Source organism: Narcine bancroftii, chromosome 14 (genome assembly GCF_036971445.1).
Source record: "Narcine bancroftii isolate sNarBan1 chromosome 14, sNarBan1.hap1, whole genome shotgun sequence".
Classification (NCBI taxonomy): domain Eukaryota; kingdom Metazoa; phylum Chordata; class Chondrichthyes; order Torpediniformes; family Narcinidae; genus Narcine; species Narcine bancroftii.
Window position 1 is genome coordinate 11483695 of NC_091482.1, and position 14315 is coordinate 11498009.

General features: G+C 40.1%; 1 protein-coding gene across 4 annotated transcripts in view; it reads right to left on the reverse strand.

Annotated features, from left to right (window-relative positions):
- The window catches only part of LOC138749260 (nuclear pore membrane glycoprotein 210-like), a 102417-nt gene that overhangs the window by 56192 nt on the left and 31910 nt on the right, over positions 1 to 14315 (reverse strand). For 3 of the 4 annotated variants that reach the window (XM_069910423.1, XM_069910422.1, XM_069910425.1), the window contains 4 exons: positions 11544 to 11666; positions 9668 to 9823; positions 8941 to 9139; positions 3408 to 3553 (listed from right to left, as the gene is read on the reverse strand). In XM_069910423.1, the coding sequence (XP_069766524.1) occupies positions 3408 to 3553; positions 8941 to 9139; positions 9668 to 9823; positions 11544 to 11666 (624 nt within the window). The remainder of the gene's footprint in view (positions 1 to 3407; positions 3554 to 8940; positions 9140 to 9667; positions 9824 to 11543; positions 11667 to 14315) is intronic. The other variant, XM_069910424.1, reaches the window with a different exon arrangement.

Below are 14315 nucleotides of genomic sequence, written 5' to 3' on the forward strand. Positions count from 1 at the left end.
CGCAGCCACACAGTGTCCAGTCCAAACCATTAGCAGCCAGTGCTCCAAATCCGAATCTCGGACACAATCAGGCAACTTTCAACACCCTCTGTTCATCCTAGTTCCAATACCTGGTACACCTTTAGCCAACTATTTGAATCAGGAAGCTAAACATCAATTTTTCAAGACTAAGAAAAGCACCAAAGATAAATTTTGAGCATAATTTAACTGTGAGACTAAAACTTTCCATTATCCTAATTGAGAAAAAATAACAGGCTTTTGACAAGAAATTGGAATTCGCCATTATTTTGTATATTAAATGCTGCATGTGATGTCACTCCCCAATTAGAGCCCCCCCAAAAATTGTAAATCTTGAAAAATCACGTACGATTTTTTTAGTTCTCATACTGCGTGTGAAGTTGCAACCTGAGCAATCCCTGTAAAAATTGCAACTCATATCTTTGCCACCAGCAATCATGGGTCACTGTTGTTAGGCTTTAAGAAACTCTCTCCATTGTGGCTACAGTATCATAAAATGACACCATACAGGTCAGGGAAAGAGCAAGGGTAAAGAAGAATTTATTGTCTTTGTTGTGTGCCATATCCCACAGATTTCAGATTTATTGTCAGAGTACATACATGAAGTCACATACAACCCTAGATTCTTCTTCCTGAAGGCAAGGCAGAATTTCCACTTATTGGTAATGCAGAAAACTGAGCATACACACGTCAACAAATAAAGAAATGTAAAATCTGACTGTGCAATACAGAGAGAGAGAAAAAAAAATCAATAAAGTGCAAAAGTAAGAGACCTTAAATAAGTCCCTGATTGAGTTTTGTTGTTGAGAAGTCTGATGGTGGAGGGGTAGCAGCTGTTCCTGAACCTGGTGGTGCGAGTCTTGTGGCACCAATTCCTCTTTCCTGGCGGCAGCATCGAGAACAGAGCGTGTGCTGGGTGATGTGGATCTTTGACGATTCCTGCTGCTCTCTGACGGTAGCGTTCCCTGTTGATGTTCATGATGTCCTGGGCTGTGACCAGTACCTTTTATAGGGCTTTAAGCTTTTTACAGGTATTGGTGTCTCCATACCAGACCGTGATGCAGCCGGTCGGCACTCATCTTCAGAAATGTGCCAGGGGAGAGCTCCAGTGGCGCAATCGGTTAGCGCGCGGTACTTATACAGAAATGTGCCAGGGTTTCTACTCATGATTGCAAGTAGTCCCAAAACCATCAAGAGTCATGGGCTCATCATTCTGCAGAGATTGCGAAGCAATGATGGTGCAGCAGGTAGTGTTGCTGATGCATTGCTTCAGCCACACAAGTTTTACCTTGACCATGCAATGCTGCCTGTGTGAAGCTTGCTGGTTCCACATTCTCTGTGATCATGTGTGTTCCCAGACATGCTGGTAGATTAACTTGCGACCGTACATTATTCTTAAAGTGGATGGGTGGCAGAAATGGAAACTGGTCAGTACATTAGCAAAAGGATTGCAGGGAAATATGTGGGGAGTGGGACAGGTGGGAATGCTTGATAGCTTGCATGGTGTTGTACTGAAATGGCTCCTTCTGTGACAAAACTAAAATGAAATAAATGCTGTAAGACCTGATTATGTTGCTGGAATATGCAGAAATGAAAGTGTATATTTTGGTAGGGGAGAGAATACCAATGGAGGATGGCCTTTCTAATGGGTTGGTGTGGAGTGTTACGGAGTCCAGAGGACCCCAAAAACCAGTAGCGATAGATATGCACCACAACACAGGGTTACTGAAACAAAAGTAGTTTTTAATTATAATAGAACAAGAAAACAGAATTGAACTTTAACTTATTACTTAACCTACCTAACTACTTCATCCCCCCCCCCAACTCTAATACTAAACACATGTGTGTAATGTATATTTAAGATTAGAAAAGTTCTTTGGATCAGAGTCCAATCTCACTGGTTGCAGGCAATTCTTGTAGTGGGCACAGAAGTTAACAAAGTTCACCAGTCTTTGGTACTTAACAGGCAAATGGTTCTTGCTAGTTTTCAGAGACAGATTCCTTTTCCAGGACATCCACAACTGATTCCTTCTCAATCAGTCTTGCTAACGAAACTTGCCCCCTTCAGGGTTCACCAGATGATCATCTTTCTTTCAAGTCACCTTTCAGCCAGTTTTCTCTGTTGACTAGGCAGCCTTCCAAAGTTTGCCAGCTTGTCCTTCAGGAACTGATTTCTGTCTCCTCTCTCTCTGTTTCACACCCTCCCTCTCTGAGAGCAAAACTCTTCTCCTCTGCCTGCAAAGACCATATGCTCTCCCAGGCAAGTTGCTATCAATACTTTGTTGCCTCCTGCAAAAAGCATTCTGCAAAAGTCCTGCAAATATTATGTTTTAAAATGTGTTTGTACAAGGTGTAACTGATGTATGTGATGCTGATGTCCTGATGATCCAGGGCTGAGAGGAGAGCAAGCGAGATTACATCTGCTGTGGAACTATTGTGTGCATAGTTACACATTGACCTGGATTGTGCGGGGTATAGAGAACAAAAGTTGGCACCTCATAATACAGCCTTATAAGACATTATTTGGACCACACTTGGAATAATTTCAGCCCAGCCACAGGAAAAAGACATTAATTTAATTTTAAATTTATAGAAACAGCACAGTTACAGGCCCTTTCAGCCCACAGCCTGCCCCACCCAAATAGACCCATGTGATCAATTAACTTATGAACCCTATACATCTTTGGAATGGGGCACCCAGAGGAAACCCCCGCGGTCAAAGGGAGCTAAAGAGATTAACAAGGATTTACTGGAATTTGAGGGCTCGAGTTATAGGGAAAGGCTGGATCTTTACTCTCCAGAGCATATGAGGTTGAGGGGTGACCTTACAGAAGTATATAAAACCACAAGGGCATAGATAAAGTGAATCCTCAGACTTTTTCACAAAATTAAATAATAATAATATATTCAGCGTATTAGCCTGCTCCACCTTTGGAATTGATTGGGGACCTGCAAATCCCAGGGAAATTTCAAATTCTAAAAGGACTGGCCCGTGACATCATCAGGCATTTACAGAGAGGAGATGGTCTGTACATTTTGTCAAGTAAAATTGTGAGGCTTTCACTTAAAAAGCAAAAAAAAATGTTGTTGAAGGAAGTCAGCAGGACTGAGAGTACACAGGAAAGATAATATGCAATAAGTGAGATAGTGGCTGATACCAGGTGAGGTGTGTGAGGCGGCAGGGGAGGGGGGGAAGAGGGAAAAGAAGAGTTTTGAGATGAAGGCTGATGGAAAGATGCAAAGGCAGGATAATAAGTGGAAGCAGAATCTGGAATATTTTATGAAAAAGTAATTGGGAACTACTGTCATTCAGGATTTAGAGGTCCCGAACCCTTTAATTATTTTCATATTTTATCAATGCTGGAGTAATATATATCACACATACTTACTCTAAGTCGATGGTAAGAAGCAACGGTTATACTGGTACTGAAATGGGCTTCCAGAACTCCAGCACTTGTTGTCAATAATGTATGGCCTGGTGTCTCTGCTTGAACAAATATCCCAGTGCAATGTGTAACATCTGGTTCTAATTTTCCTGGTCAAAAAAAAATAACAAATGTTAATTGATCAAAAAACTGTGACTTAGTAGAGGAATACAACTTCGACAAACTCCACAATTAATTTGAAAAACTTCTGCTATTTTATATAGGGCAACAATGAAAATGCTTCTGCAAGAAGTCATTATGTCAAATTGTCCTGGTATCAATATTTGGTTATTAGGATATGTTTAATTTCCTTCATTATTTTTTTACTTCAATATTGTTAATATTTGGTATTAATTTTGCTCAAATGCAAATATTTATTCATTACCTTGTCTAAATTTTTCACAACAGGTATTACCTTGGTAAATATTACATATATGTACTAGACATGATCTGAGAAGAGAGAAAACCTGTTTCCTATAAATGTAGAATTCAGAAGCACTTGGTTAAGTACTACACAAGAGAATTGGAGAAAAATCGAATCAAGGAATCTTATGAAATGAATTGAGAATATGTTAGGAGGATAGTCGGGGTAAAAGATTATGTGCTCTAATTGATATGTTATTAGAGATACCATATTCCCCAGCACTCTTTACTGGAATCCAGCTGTTCACTATTTTAACCATATAACCACTTACAGCACAGAACAGGCCAGTTTGGCCCTACTAGTCCATGCTGTAACAAATCCCCACCCTCCTAGTCCCACTGACCAGCACCCGGTCCATACCCCTCTAGTCCTCTCCTCTCCATGTAACTATCCAGTCCATCCTTAAATGTAACCAATGATCCCGTCTCGACCACGTCTGTCGGAAGCTCATTCCGCATCCCCACCACCCTTTGCGTCAAGAAATTTCCCCTCATGTTCCCCTTATAATTTTCCCCCTTCAATCTTAAACCATGCCCTCTCGTTTGAATCTCCCCCACTCTCAATTGAAAAAGCCTATCCATGTTGACTCTGTCTGTCCCTTTTAAAATCTTAAACACCTCGATCAAGTCCCCTCTCAATCTTCTACGCTCCAGAGAAAAAAGCCCCCGTCTGCACAACCTTTCCCTGTAACTCAAACCTTGAAATCCTGTCAACATTCTCGTGAACAATGTCTCTTTAATCAAAAAAAAGGCATCCAAGGTTGATGACAATATTGAGTGAGTTGGCACATAAAGCAGAAAAAATGGAAAAATGGGGTAGCAATATTTTAAAGGTGTGGTTAACAGTTTGGGAAATAGAGATCAATGAGGGGACTCAGAGTGAATTTGGATCCAAGAAAGAGCAATCAGGCTACTAATGAATAGAAGCTAGCAACTGTGGAGAAGCCGGGGAGATTTCGGTGTCCATGTGGATATATCAGCGAAGCTCATTTCTATTTTACATGATCAACACTGCAGTGCAAGAGCAATATAGAGTTTTTTATAAATGTTTAAAAAATTGTAGACATACAGCACGATAACAGGCCATTTCGGCTCACAATTAACCTACCCCCCCCCCCAGTACGTTTTGAACAGTGGGAGGAAACCAGAGCCCCTGGAGAAAATCCATGGAGACACGGGGAGAATGTACAAACTCCTTACAGACAACATGGGATTTGAACCCTAGTGTCGATCGCTGGCACTGTAAAGGCACTGAGCTAACCGCTACGCCAACCGTGCTGCTCAGGTTCAAACACAAAACTATAACAAAACAGTTTATAGATTTGTATAACACACCATTTGGTTTAACTTGCCAATGTGACTATGATGTCTGTTAGTCCCATTTTCCTTCATTAGCCCTCAACTTTCCCATCAAAGTATATGCCTAAATGCCTCTTGAATGATGCAACTGTATCAGGCTCTACTACTTTCTCCTTACTTATTCCATTTAACGTGTGTGAAAAGCTTTTTCACTCAGTTCTCCACAAATCCATATGAGTGTAGCTTAGATTATCCTTTACCATTTTCACATTTTGGTATCACATATGGATAATCAACACTGCAGTGCAAGAGCAATATAGAGTTTTTTGAAGGCTATATACACTACATTTTACATTCATTCATTCCCTTCATGGGGATATCGTCCCCTATACCAAATGGTTGGTCTCGACATTTAAGTGAAAGTTAATAATCAATCACATGGGTGATCAGGATTCACATATTACCTAGACTCGGTAAGGCTAACATTTTTTCTTTCTTGAATGGCAAAAATGAATTTTATGATAACATCATTACTGATATAACAATTTTTGAAAATCCAGATTTATTCAATTATTGAATTCAGTTGTCATGGTAGGATTTGAACTCATATTTTCATATCAATATTCCAATTAACCAGTCGACTGAGTTGACAGCAATATTGTGCCTTGTATTGTTGTGGTTTCAGATACAAATATTGCAAAGTTTCCTGAGGCAGTGCATTTTCACTCCAAGGATGCATGCTTAGCCCACTGCTCTACTCACTATATACCTGTGACTGTGTGGCCAGGCACAATACCAGTGCCACCTACAAGTTTGCCGATGACACCACAGTTGTTAGCAGAATCACAAATGGGAATGGGGAAGAGTACAGGAGGGAGATAGATCAGCTCAACGTCAACAAAGCCATAGACATGACTGTGGGCTTCAGCAGGAAGTCAGGGAAACACACCGAGTCCTCATCTGAGGGCTCAGTAGTGGAGAGGGTGAAGAACTTCAAATTCCTGGGTGTCAACATCTCTGAGGATCTGTCTTGGACCCTCCATGCTGTGAAGAAGGCTTGCCAGCGGCTATACTTTGTGAGGTGTCTGAGAAGATTCGGTAGGTCACCAAAGACCTACAGGTGGACCATGCAGAGCATTCTGGCTGGTTGCATCACTGCCTGGTACGGATGCGCCAACTCTCAGGGCAAGGAAAACTCCAGAAGGTTGTTAACTCAGCCTGCTCCATCATAGGCATCAGACCACTCCATTGAGGACTACATGAGGTAGTGTCTTAAAAAAGTAGCCTCTATCCTCAAAGACCCTCACCTCCAAGGCCATCATTCTGCTACCATCGGGGAATAGGTACAGGAGCCTAAAGACAAGCACTCAGCAGCACAAGGACAGCTGCCATCAGATTTCTGCATAATCAATGAATCAAAGTCACTGCTTTACTTTTTGTGCATTATTTTTTTTAAATTTTTCATAGCAATGTCGTAAGATGGTTATAACATGGATGTTTGCACCATGATGCTACTGCAAAACACCAAATGTCACGACTTGTTCATGACAATAAATCCTGATTCCGATTTTATTTCAGGGTCAGTACTATTCCCAGCAGAACGTAACAGCTCTTTGTGAAAGTCCCTCTGATGCTAACAGTATTGGACAAGGAGAAATCAATTCAAGAAAAGGATCAGCAATCCAGTGCTGTGGCTCTGTTCTAAATATTGCACATGTGGGAGACTGAGGAGAGAGAATGGGGGAGAATGCTGGGGAAACGGTACTCGGGCGATTCACTCAAGAAGGGTTCTAATCATCAGGTAAAGATGATTTTCATTCATCAGGAGGGTTAAAGCTGTTCCCTGAGACCCACACATACAACATCATCAAAGTTACACTGTACTAGGAAAATGTTGAATATAGATAATTGCCTCGATTTTTGACAGTGCTGCATGGTGAGTCAATGGTAATTGTGAATCTGTGTCTTGAAAATTCAGTAGCATCCCAGGCAAAATAAAAAGCTGCTCACACTAACCATCCAAAATGCTATGTATTTATTTCTATAGATGAAATACTTGCCCAGCATATGTATTGTTTGTCTTGAACGTGTGTTATGTCTGTTTATGTGTCTGCATGTTTTGCATCGAGGAACGGAGAACACTGCTTTGTCAGGTTGTACTTGTACAATCAGATGACAATAAACTTGACTTGGTGTTGGTAAATAAGGAGGACGGGGCACTTGTGAGCTGTACAACACGACAATGGGAGTACAATGAGGTCATTACTGAAAAAAACTTTGATGATTGCTGAGTTGAGAGAAATTACAAAGTTAAAAAGAGATCAGTCCAGTGGCGATGAACTGAGCTGATGGTGTGGCAAGGTCTGAAGATGAACTATTCAGTTTATCTCTTTCTCTTTGGCTTGGCTTCGTGGACGAAGATTTATGGAGGGGTATGTCCACATCTGCTGCAGGCTCGTTGGTGACTGACAAGTCTGATGCGGGACAGGCAGGCACGGTTGCAGCGGTTGCAAGGGACAATTGGTTGGTTGGGGTTGGGTGTTGGGCTTTTCCTCCTTTGTCTTTTGTCAGTGAGGTGGGCTCTGCGGTCTTCTTCCAAGGAGGTTGCTGCCCGCCAAACTGAGAGGCGCCAAGATGCATGGTTGGAGGCGAGATCAGCCCACTGGCGGTGGTCAATGTGGCAGGCACCAAGAGATTTCTTTAAGCAGTCCTTATACCTCTTCTTTGGTGCACCTCTGTCTCGGTGGCCAGTGGAGAGCTCGCCATATATCTTGGGAAGGTGATGGTCCTCCATTCTGGAGACGTGACCCACCCAGCGCAGTTGGGTCTTCAGCAGTGTGGATTCGATGCTTGGGGACTCTGCCAGCTCGAGTACTTCGATGTTGGTGATGAAGTCACTCCAATGAATGTTGAGGATGGAGCGGAGACAGCGCTGATGGAAGTGTTCTAGGAGCCGTAGGTGATATCTACGGCATTAAGTTTATAACTAAGAGGAATTAACTGAGTTGCTTCAACCATTCGCAGGGGGGAGGGGGAAGGGGGTGGTAATGGGATAGAGAGTTGCAGAAAATGCAATGCTATGAAAACCTGATTGAGTTCTAAATGACTAAATCCCTTATGGTTTGGATCAACACATCCTAATTTCTCCCTGCAGTGTTCTAAATGAGCACCGTACTAGAACTGATGTCATCACACACATATTGAGTGTTTCACAGACAATTCATGACAAGAGGTGCCTGAAAATATTTATGGAGTGGTGCTTTCAGCTGAATAAACTGAGAAAATGTGGTGTAATGCTGAAAAAGGCAGAGTGACACAACTGAATCCCTACACAACAGAGTCTGAAATGGCAGGGCAGCCACATTTATTGGTACCTCATGAAACTGGTAGCAGGAGGTGAAAAACCCCCCAAAGAATGTCTGTTCTTGTCACTATTTAATTTGCAACAGCAGGGAAATTTGATAAATTCAGGAAAAAAGAAGTGTAAGATGCATAAACAACAGACGACCCCAACAAATCAGATGCGTGCAGTGCTTAGGAACATAAATAATAAATTTTACAGAGTTCAAAAGCCAATCTGTGTTCAGGAAGTCCATTTTATAGAGCAAGGTGCATTTAATATGAAGAAAAAATATGTTGCTGGTAAAACTTTCATAACTTTATGTGAAGATATGAAATTCAGCATGACACTAAAAACAAATAAATATTGAATAAAAGCTAAAGTATCTTGTTTTCGGCTGCTAACTGTAAAATTGAATCATGCTTTCTGATTTACCTTGAATGACCCTGAATACTCCCTGTTTATCCATTTCTAGCACCAAGTTCATAAGTGTGCAGTTATTCACAGGAAATGTTTCCATGGCATCTGTCTCCATAAGACAATAAACCATAATAGGTAGGTAAAGGGACTGACCAACCTCGATCTCTACACGGGACTGGACAAATTCTATACTGACCGGTCTCAGCACATTGACCTGCAATCAACCAAAATACAAATTTAATTTTTAAATCCATATTAAATAATTCCAAGCTCATTTATTTACATGGTCAATAAGTGGAGAGCAAAAGAAAGTTAATCTCCACAATGAACACCAGTCATCGTACCTGAGTTATTGAGATCACTCTATACTAACAGTAGACTATCTATAGAATCTATCTCTCTTGGGCGAAACATCCAAGTACCAAGACAAATCACACAGAAAATGCTTGCCTTAAAATTTCAATAAGGAAAAAAATCTAAAAAAGATTTAGGAATTACACTGAAGATTGGACTCAAATGTTGTGTTCAAGTTGGACTCCAATTGAAAGCTATTTACCAGGGCAGGGATAAATCGAGAACAAATTAAATCTAAACAAAAAGGTGGTGTGAGCAAGAACTCAGAATTCTAATTGACATTATTTAACATCAACTAATTTCCTTTAAATTGGCTATATATCAATGCAAAACTAATGGAAAATAGGATCATTGGTGTTAAGCAGTTAAGGAAATCATTATGACTTACTTGCATTTCACCAAAGTGAATTGGATTTTCCACATCCCTGGCCTGTATAATGCTGAAGCCTCGGTTATTACCAGTTGCTATCAAACCTTTTACAGTCACTAAAGCAACAGTTTCATTAGTGGATGACCATGTAAAGTTCCCACTTCCTCCTTTAACCTATAGAATAAAATTGCACTTTATAAAACAAATTTGTGCACAGGGTATTGCCTGAAAAAATATCAGAAAGGAACAATTTTAGGACAACCTCCTCCACACCTTGTGTTTTCTCTGTTGGGTACCTCAGCTGTTAAGTGCCTGTTACAAATTTTGTCACATTGTGCATTACTTTCTGACTGTAAATTGAATTGTGCTTTTTGCCATGAACTATCCTGCACACGTTCGTAACAAGTGAGGTTCCCTATTTAGAGCACTAGATTAGGAAGCATGGAAGCATTTATAGAGTAACATTTGCATTTGGGCAGTCTGGAGTGATATCAAATGTAAATGGAAATTTTTTATTCATTTTTAAATTATAGTACAGTATGAGCAGACTACTTTGTAGAATATGCCAATGGACATTGAACTCATCATGTCTGTAAGGCTCTGAAACAGAGCCTATTATCCCTCTCTTAAGCTCTTTGACCACGACTCTGCACAACTGACTTTCCCAAATTGCAAGTACTATTAAATTTGCTACACCACCTTTTAGGCACTAAATTCCAGATCAAAACAACTCATTGCTTAAAAAAATATTCTATTTTCTCCCTGGAACTTTTGGAAATCTTATTAAATCTGCACTCATTGGTTTTGGGCACACTGCCAAAAGCCATTTCTCCTTATCTACCTCATCAAGTTCTGGTTTTGAAGATCTGCAACTAAATCCCCCCATCAAACCCAGCATGGTTTCCTTAAGGGAAAATCTTGCCTATTAGAATTTTTTGATGAGCAGGCTGGATAAGGAAGATGCTGTAAGTGGTTTGCATTTGGACTTTCAAAAGGCATTTGACAAGGTGTGATGGAACACTGTAACCCATGCATTGTACGGTTGGCCCGCCCCTGATACTGTAACTTCTCCCCTTCAGGATTCCTAATAAAGGCAATACTGCCCAATCCCCTGCCTCAGTACTGCTTTGGAATCAGGCCAACAACATGTAAGATATCCCTGTACATTTATAGTGATTAAAGCCTCTTAATCTTGACTTCTGGGATTTTGGGTCTAATTAATAGTGCTACATAAGGTGTCGCAGATGAGACTACTTAACAAGAGTCCATGGTATAACAGAAAACATACTAGTGTGGATAGAGCAGTGATTCTCAATCTCCTCCCCCCCACTACTCATATACCACCTTAAGTAATCCCACATTAACCAGATTTGTGGAATTTGTTGCCACAGGCAGTTGTGGAGGCTAGGTCATTGGGTATATTTAAGGTAGAGATTGATGGATTCTTGTTTAACTACTAAGGTTATGGGGAGAAGGCTGGGTAGTGGGAAAATGGATCAGCTCATGATTGAATGGCAGGGCAGACTCAATGGGCTGAATAGCCTATTTCTGCTCCTATGTCTTGTAGTCTTATGAAGCATATTTTTAAAGGCTTCAAATACTGGATGTCGAGAGGAAGCATGCGGAGTCATTCATATTTATTGTCAATATATTTATTAAAATGTTTTAAACCACTACATTCAAGGAACTTGTGTGTAGAGTCTTTTTATTTAGGATAGGGTAAAAAAAAAGAAAATCAGGCTTAATTTGCTGGCTTTGTGTCACTTACCCCACCAGTTCAAATTTGCATTAGTTCAAAAATGAGTCAATCTACTGTGCTGACAATAATACAATTGTTTTAAAATCCGTGGTATTATTCAAGCTTCTGCAAATCAAGATGCAAGTCACATACTACCTTAATTTCATGTCGATAACTTCGAGGCTTGGAATGCCAAGGGAAGACGAGAATACTTGGCTCCAAGATTATTGGTTTATAGATAGTTACTTCTTGATGATTGGTAATAGGAGTAACCAGATTCTATGAGGTAAAACAAAAGTCATTGAATTAAAATTGTATGCTTGAACTCTTTCCACAATAAATTTTGAAGGATGTGGAACATTGCCCAATCTGACCCTCTATAGTTGCATTTCATTTGGTAGATCCTGTGTCCTTGGAAGGTCCAGAAGGCATTTTGTGAATCTGCTGCTGTCCAACTTCTTTGAACTATTTTTAAGCAACTCTGATAACTAGACATTCAAAATTCTTAAACAATTAAAATACAATGAACTGTCGTAAAAACACTCAAAAGTACTGGAAGCCTTCTAATAAAGAGAAAGAAACAAAGCTTTTCATCTGCATTTACCTTTTTAATCAATCAGAGACTCTGATCAAAGATATTGTGATAGTACAGATTCTATCACCAATGCGTAAATGTATAGATTGTAGTGTAGGATGACTGTGATTGGCTGAGAGTGTAGCCACGCCTACAGGCAGATCTTAAAGGGTTGCTCCTAGCCAGACCAGGTCATTTTGGACTGGTCGACCTACATGTGATACGCTCCAGTCTTCTAGTTAATAAAAGCCTTGGTTTGGATCAACATGCCTTTGATTCTTTCAATGTGCTCTACAGATATTATTATTGCACCAATACCACAAATTGCTGTCATTTATTTGTTAAATCAGTTTTCAATTGGAAATTAATTTGCAGAATGACAAAGTGACAACTCTTGTCCAACTGAAAATCATGTTAAAGGTGTTAAGTGATTTTGTCCTTGTTGAGCCTGGGAGAATTAATGGTCATGACTAAGAGACTTAATGGTGCAAAACTTTTGTGCATTCAAATGTTATTTTTCTGATGTTCTTCAACTCATCCAGTTTAAGATGACAGAATGTAATGTCCAAAATTAGGTTCTACTCATTAAGACCTGAAGAGCAACTGATGTTGCTCCCTCACTGAAGACCCAGTTATTTATGACCCTGAATGCTTCATTTAAATGGTTAGATTTGTTCTGCAGGTCATAGACTGAAATGCTTCACAATAGCAAAAGAATTCTAAAGTGGACCAGCTTAACTGGGACCCCAGTGTGGAAGGTTCTAGCAGGTTCCCCTCTAAATTTAGTGGCCAAAAATGTTAAAAGAAATCCTGCAAATTTTGAATTGGTTCCTTGTATGTGGGATGAGAAATGAGTCAAAAATGGAAGAAAAATATCTGATAAAAAAAGGGAAGCAAAAATCCTTTTCATTCAGTCTTTACAGGGAAAACTCTCACATTTGACTTCCAATGTGCAAGTTTCCACAAGCGCCTATATTGCTCTCAAACTTGAAGTCAGTCACCATTGCTCTCAGAAAATAATGCTTCAGGATCATTGCTAATGTACTTCACAATGAAACTTCATTGTTCACGCCTCCTTTATTGAAGTCAAAAATAGTTAACTGTCATGGTGAGGAACAGAGATTTTTAGTCAAAGCTACTCTTGTAGATTCCAGAAGGACGGGCATTCATAGAGGGCATGAATGCCATTAACGATGCCTCCTTTCAACTTCCTGTCATAGCACCAACTTCAGTAGCCTGTGGTGGTTTCTCTTGCTCTTTGAAAAGGACTTTCCTACACCATTCCTATTACTATTGCACACTCTCATTTCTTACTAATATTCCTCAGTCCTTAAAGTACCTCCTGAATCAAAGCTGTGAGAAAAAGTGTTATCAATGCAGAGAATTCAAATCTCAACGACTCCTGTTCCTGCAACAGGAGAACAAAAAAGGAAGCCTGCTGGTGTGGCTTTGAAATTGTGCTGACAAATTAAACATTTTGTTTTACATCATGAAGATTGTTATTGCCATTTTAATAGTGTAAAATAGCTCAGTGTAAAAGTGTTAGTACATATTTCAATTAACCATATATTAGTTTTGAGAGGTGGTTAGTTTAATTTGATTACTGGAAAATGTACCATCGCCATTTAGAACTATTTAGTCATCACATTACCAAAAACTGAAAATTACACCAGCTTAAACCATTTTTAATGCATAAGACCAGAACAAATATATCCAACTACTCTACATATTTCAATAATATGCATGAAAATTATATCTGTAAAACACAAAAGTCTGCACACGCTGGAGAAACTTAGCAAGTCAAACAGCGTCTTTTATATGCAAAGATAGTGATACATCACCAATATTCCAGGCCTGGCCCCTTTGAGCAAAATGTAGACTGGCGCCTGAATAAAATGGTGGGGTGGGGAGAGGCAGTGGGAGGAACACAGGCCCACAAGCAAGAGGTAATAAGGGAGGGCACAATAGCAAATGGGGGGGAGAGAAGGATTGCTCAGAATATGGATAAGAGGGTGGAGAGCTAGAGGAATAGGAAGAGAAGGAGAACAGGGAGTGTTCTAGTAGACTAGACCAATCAATGTTAATGCCATCTGGTTGGAGAGCACCTAGATGGAATAGTAGAACATAAAAACATAAGAAATAGAACCAAGAGAAGGTTATGCGGTCCGTCGAGTCTGCTTTGCCATTCAATGAGATCATGGCTGATCTGATGATAGGCTCATCTCCACCTACCTGCCATTTCCCCATATCCCTCAATTACCCAACATTGCAAAAATCTATCCAATCTTGTCTTCAATATACTTATTGAGGTTGCCTCCACTGCTTCAATGGGCAGCAAATTCCATAGATTCACC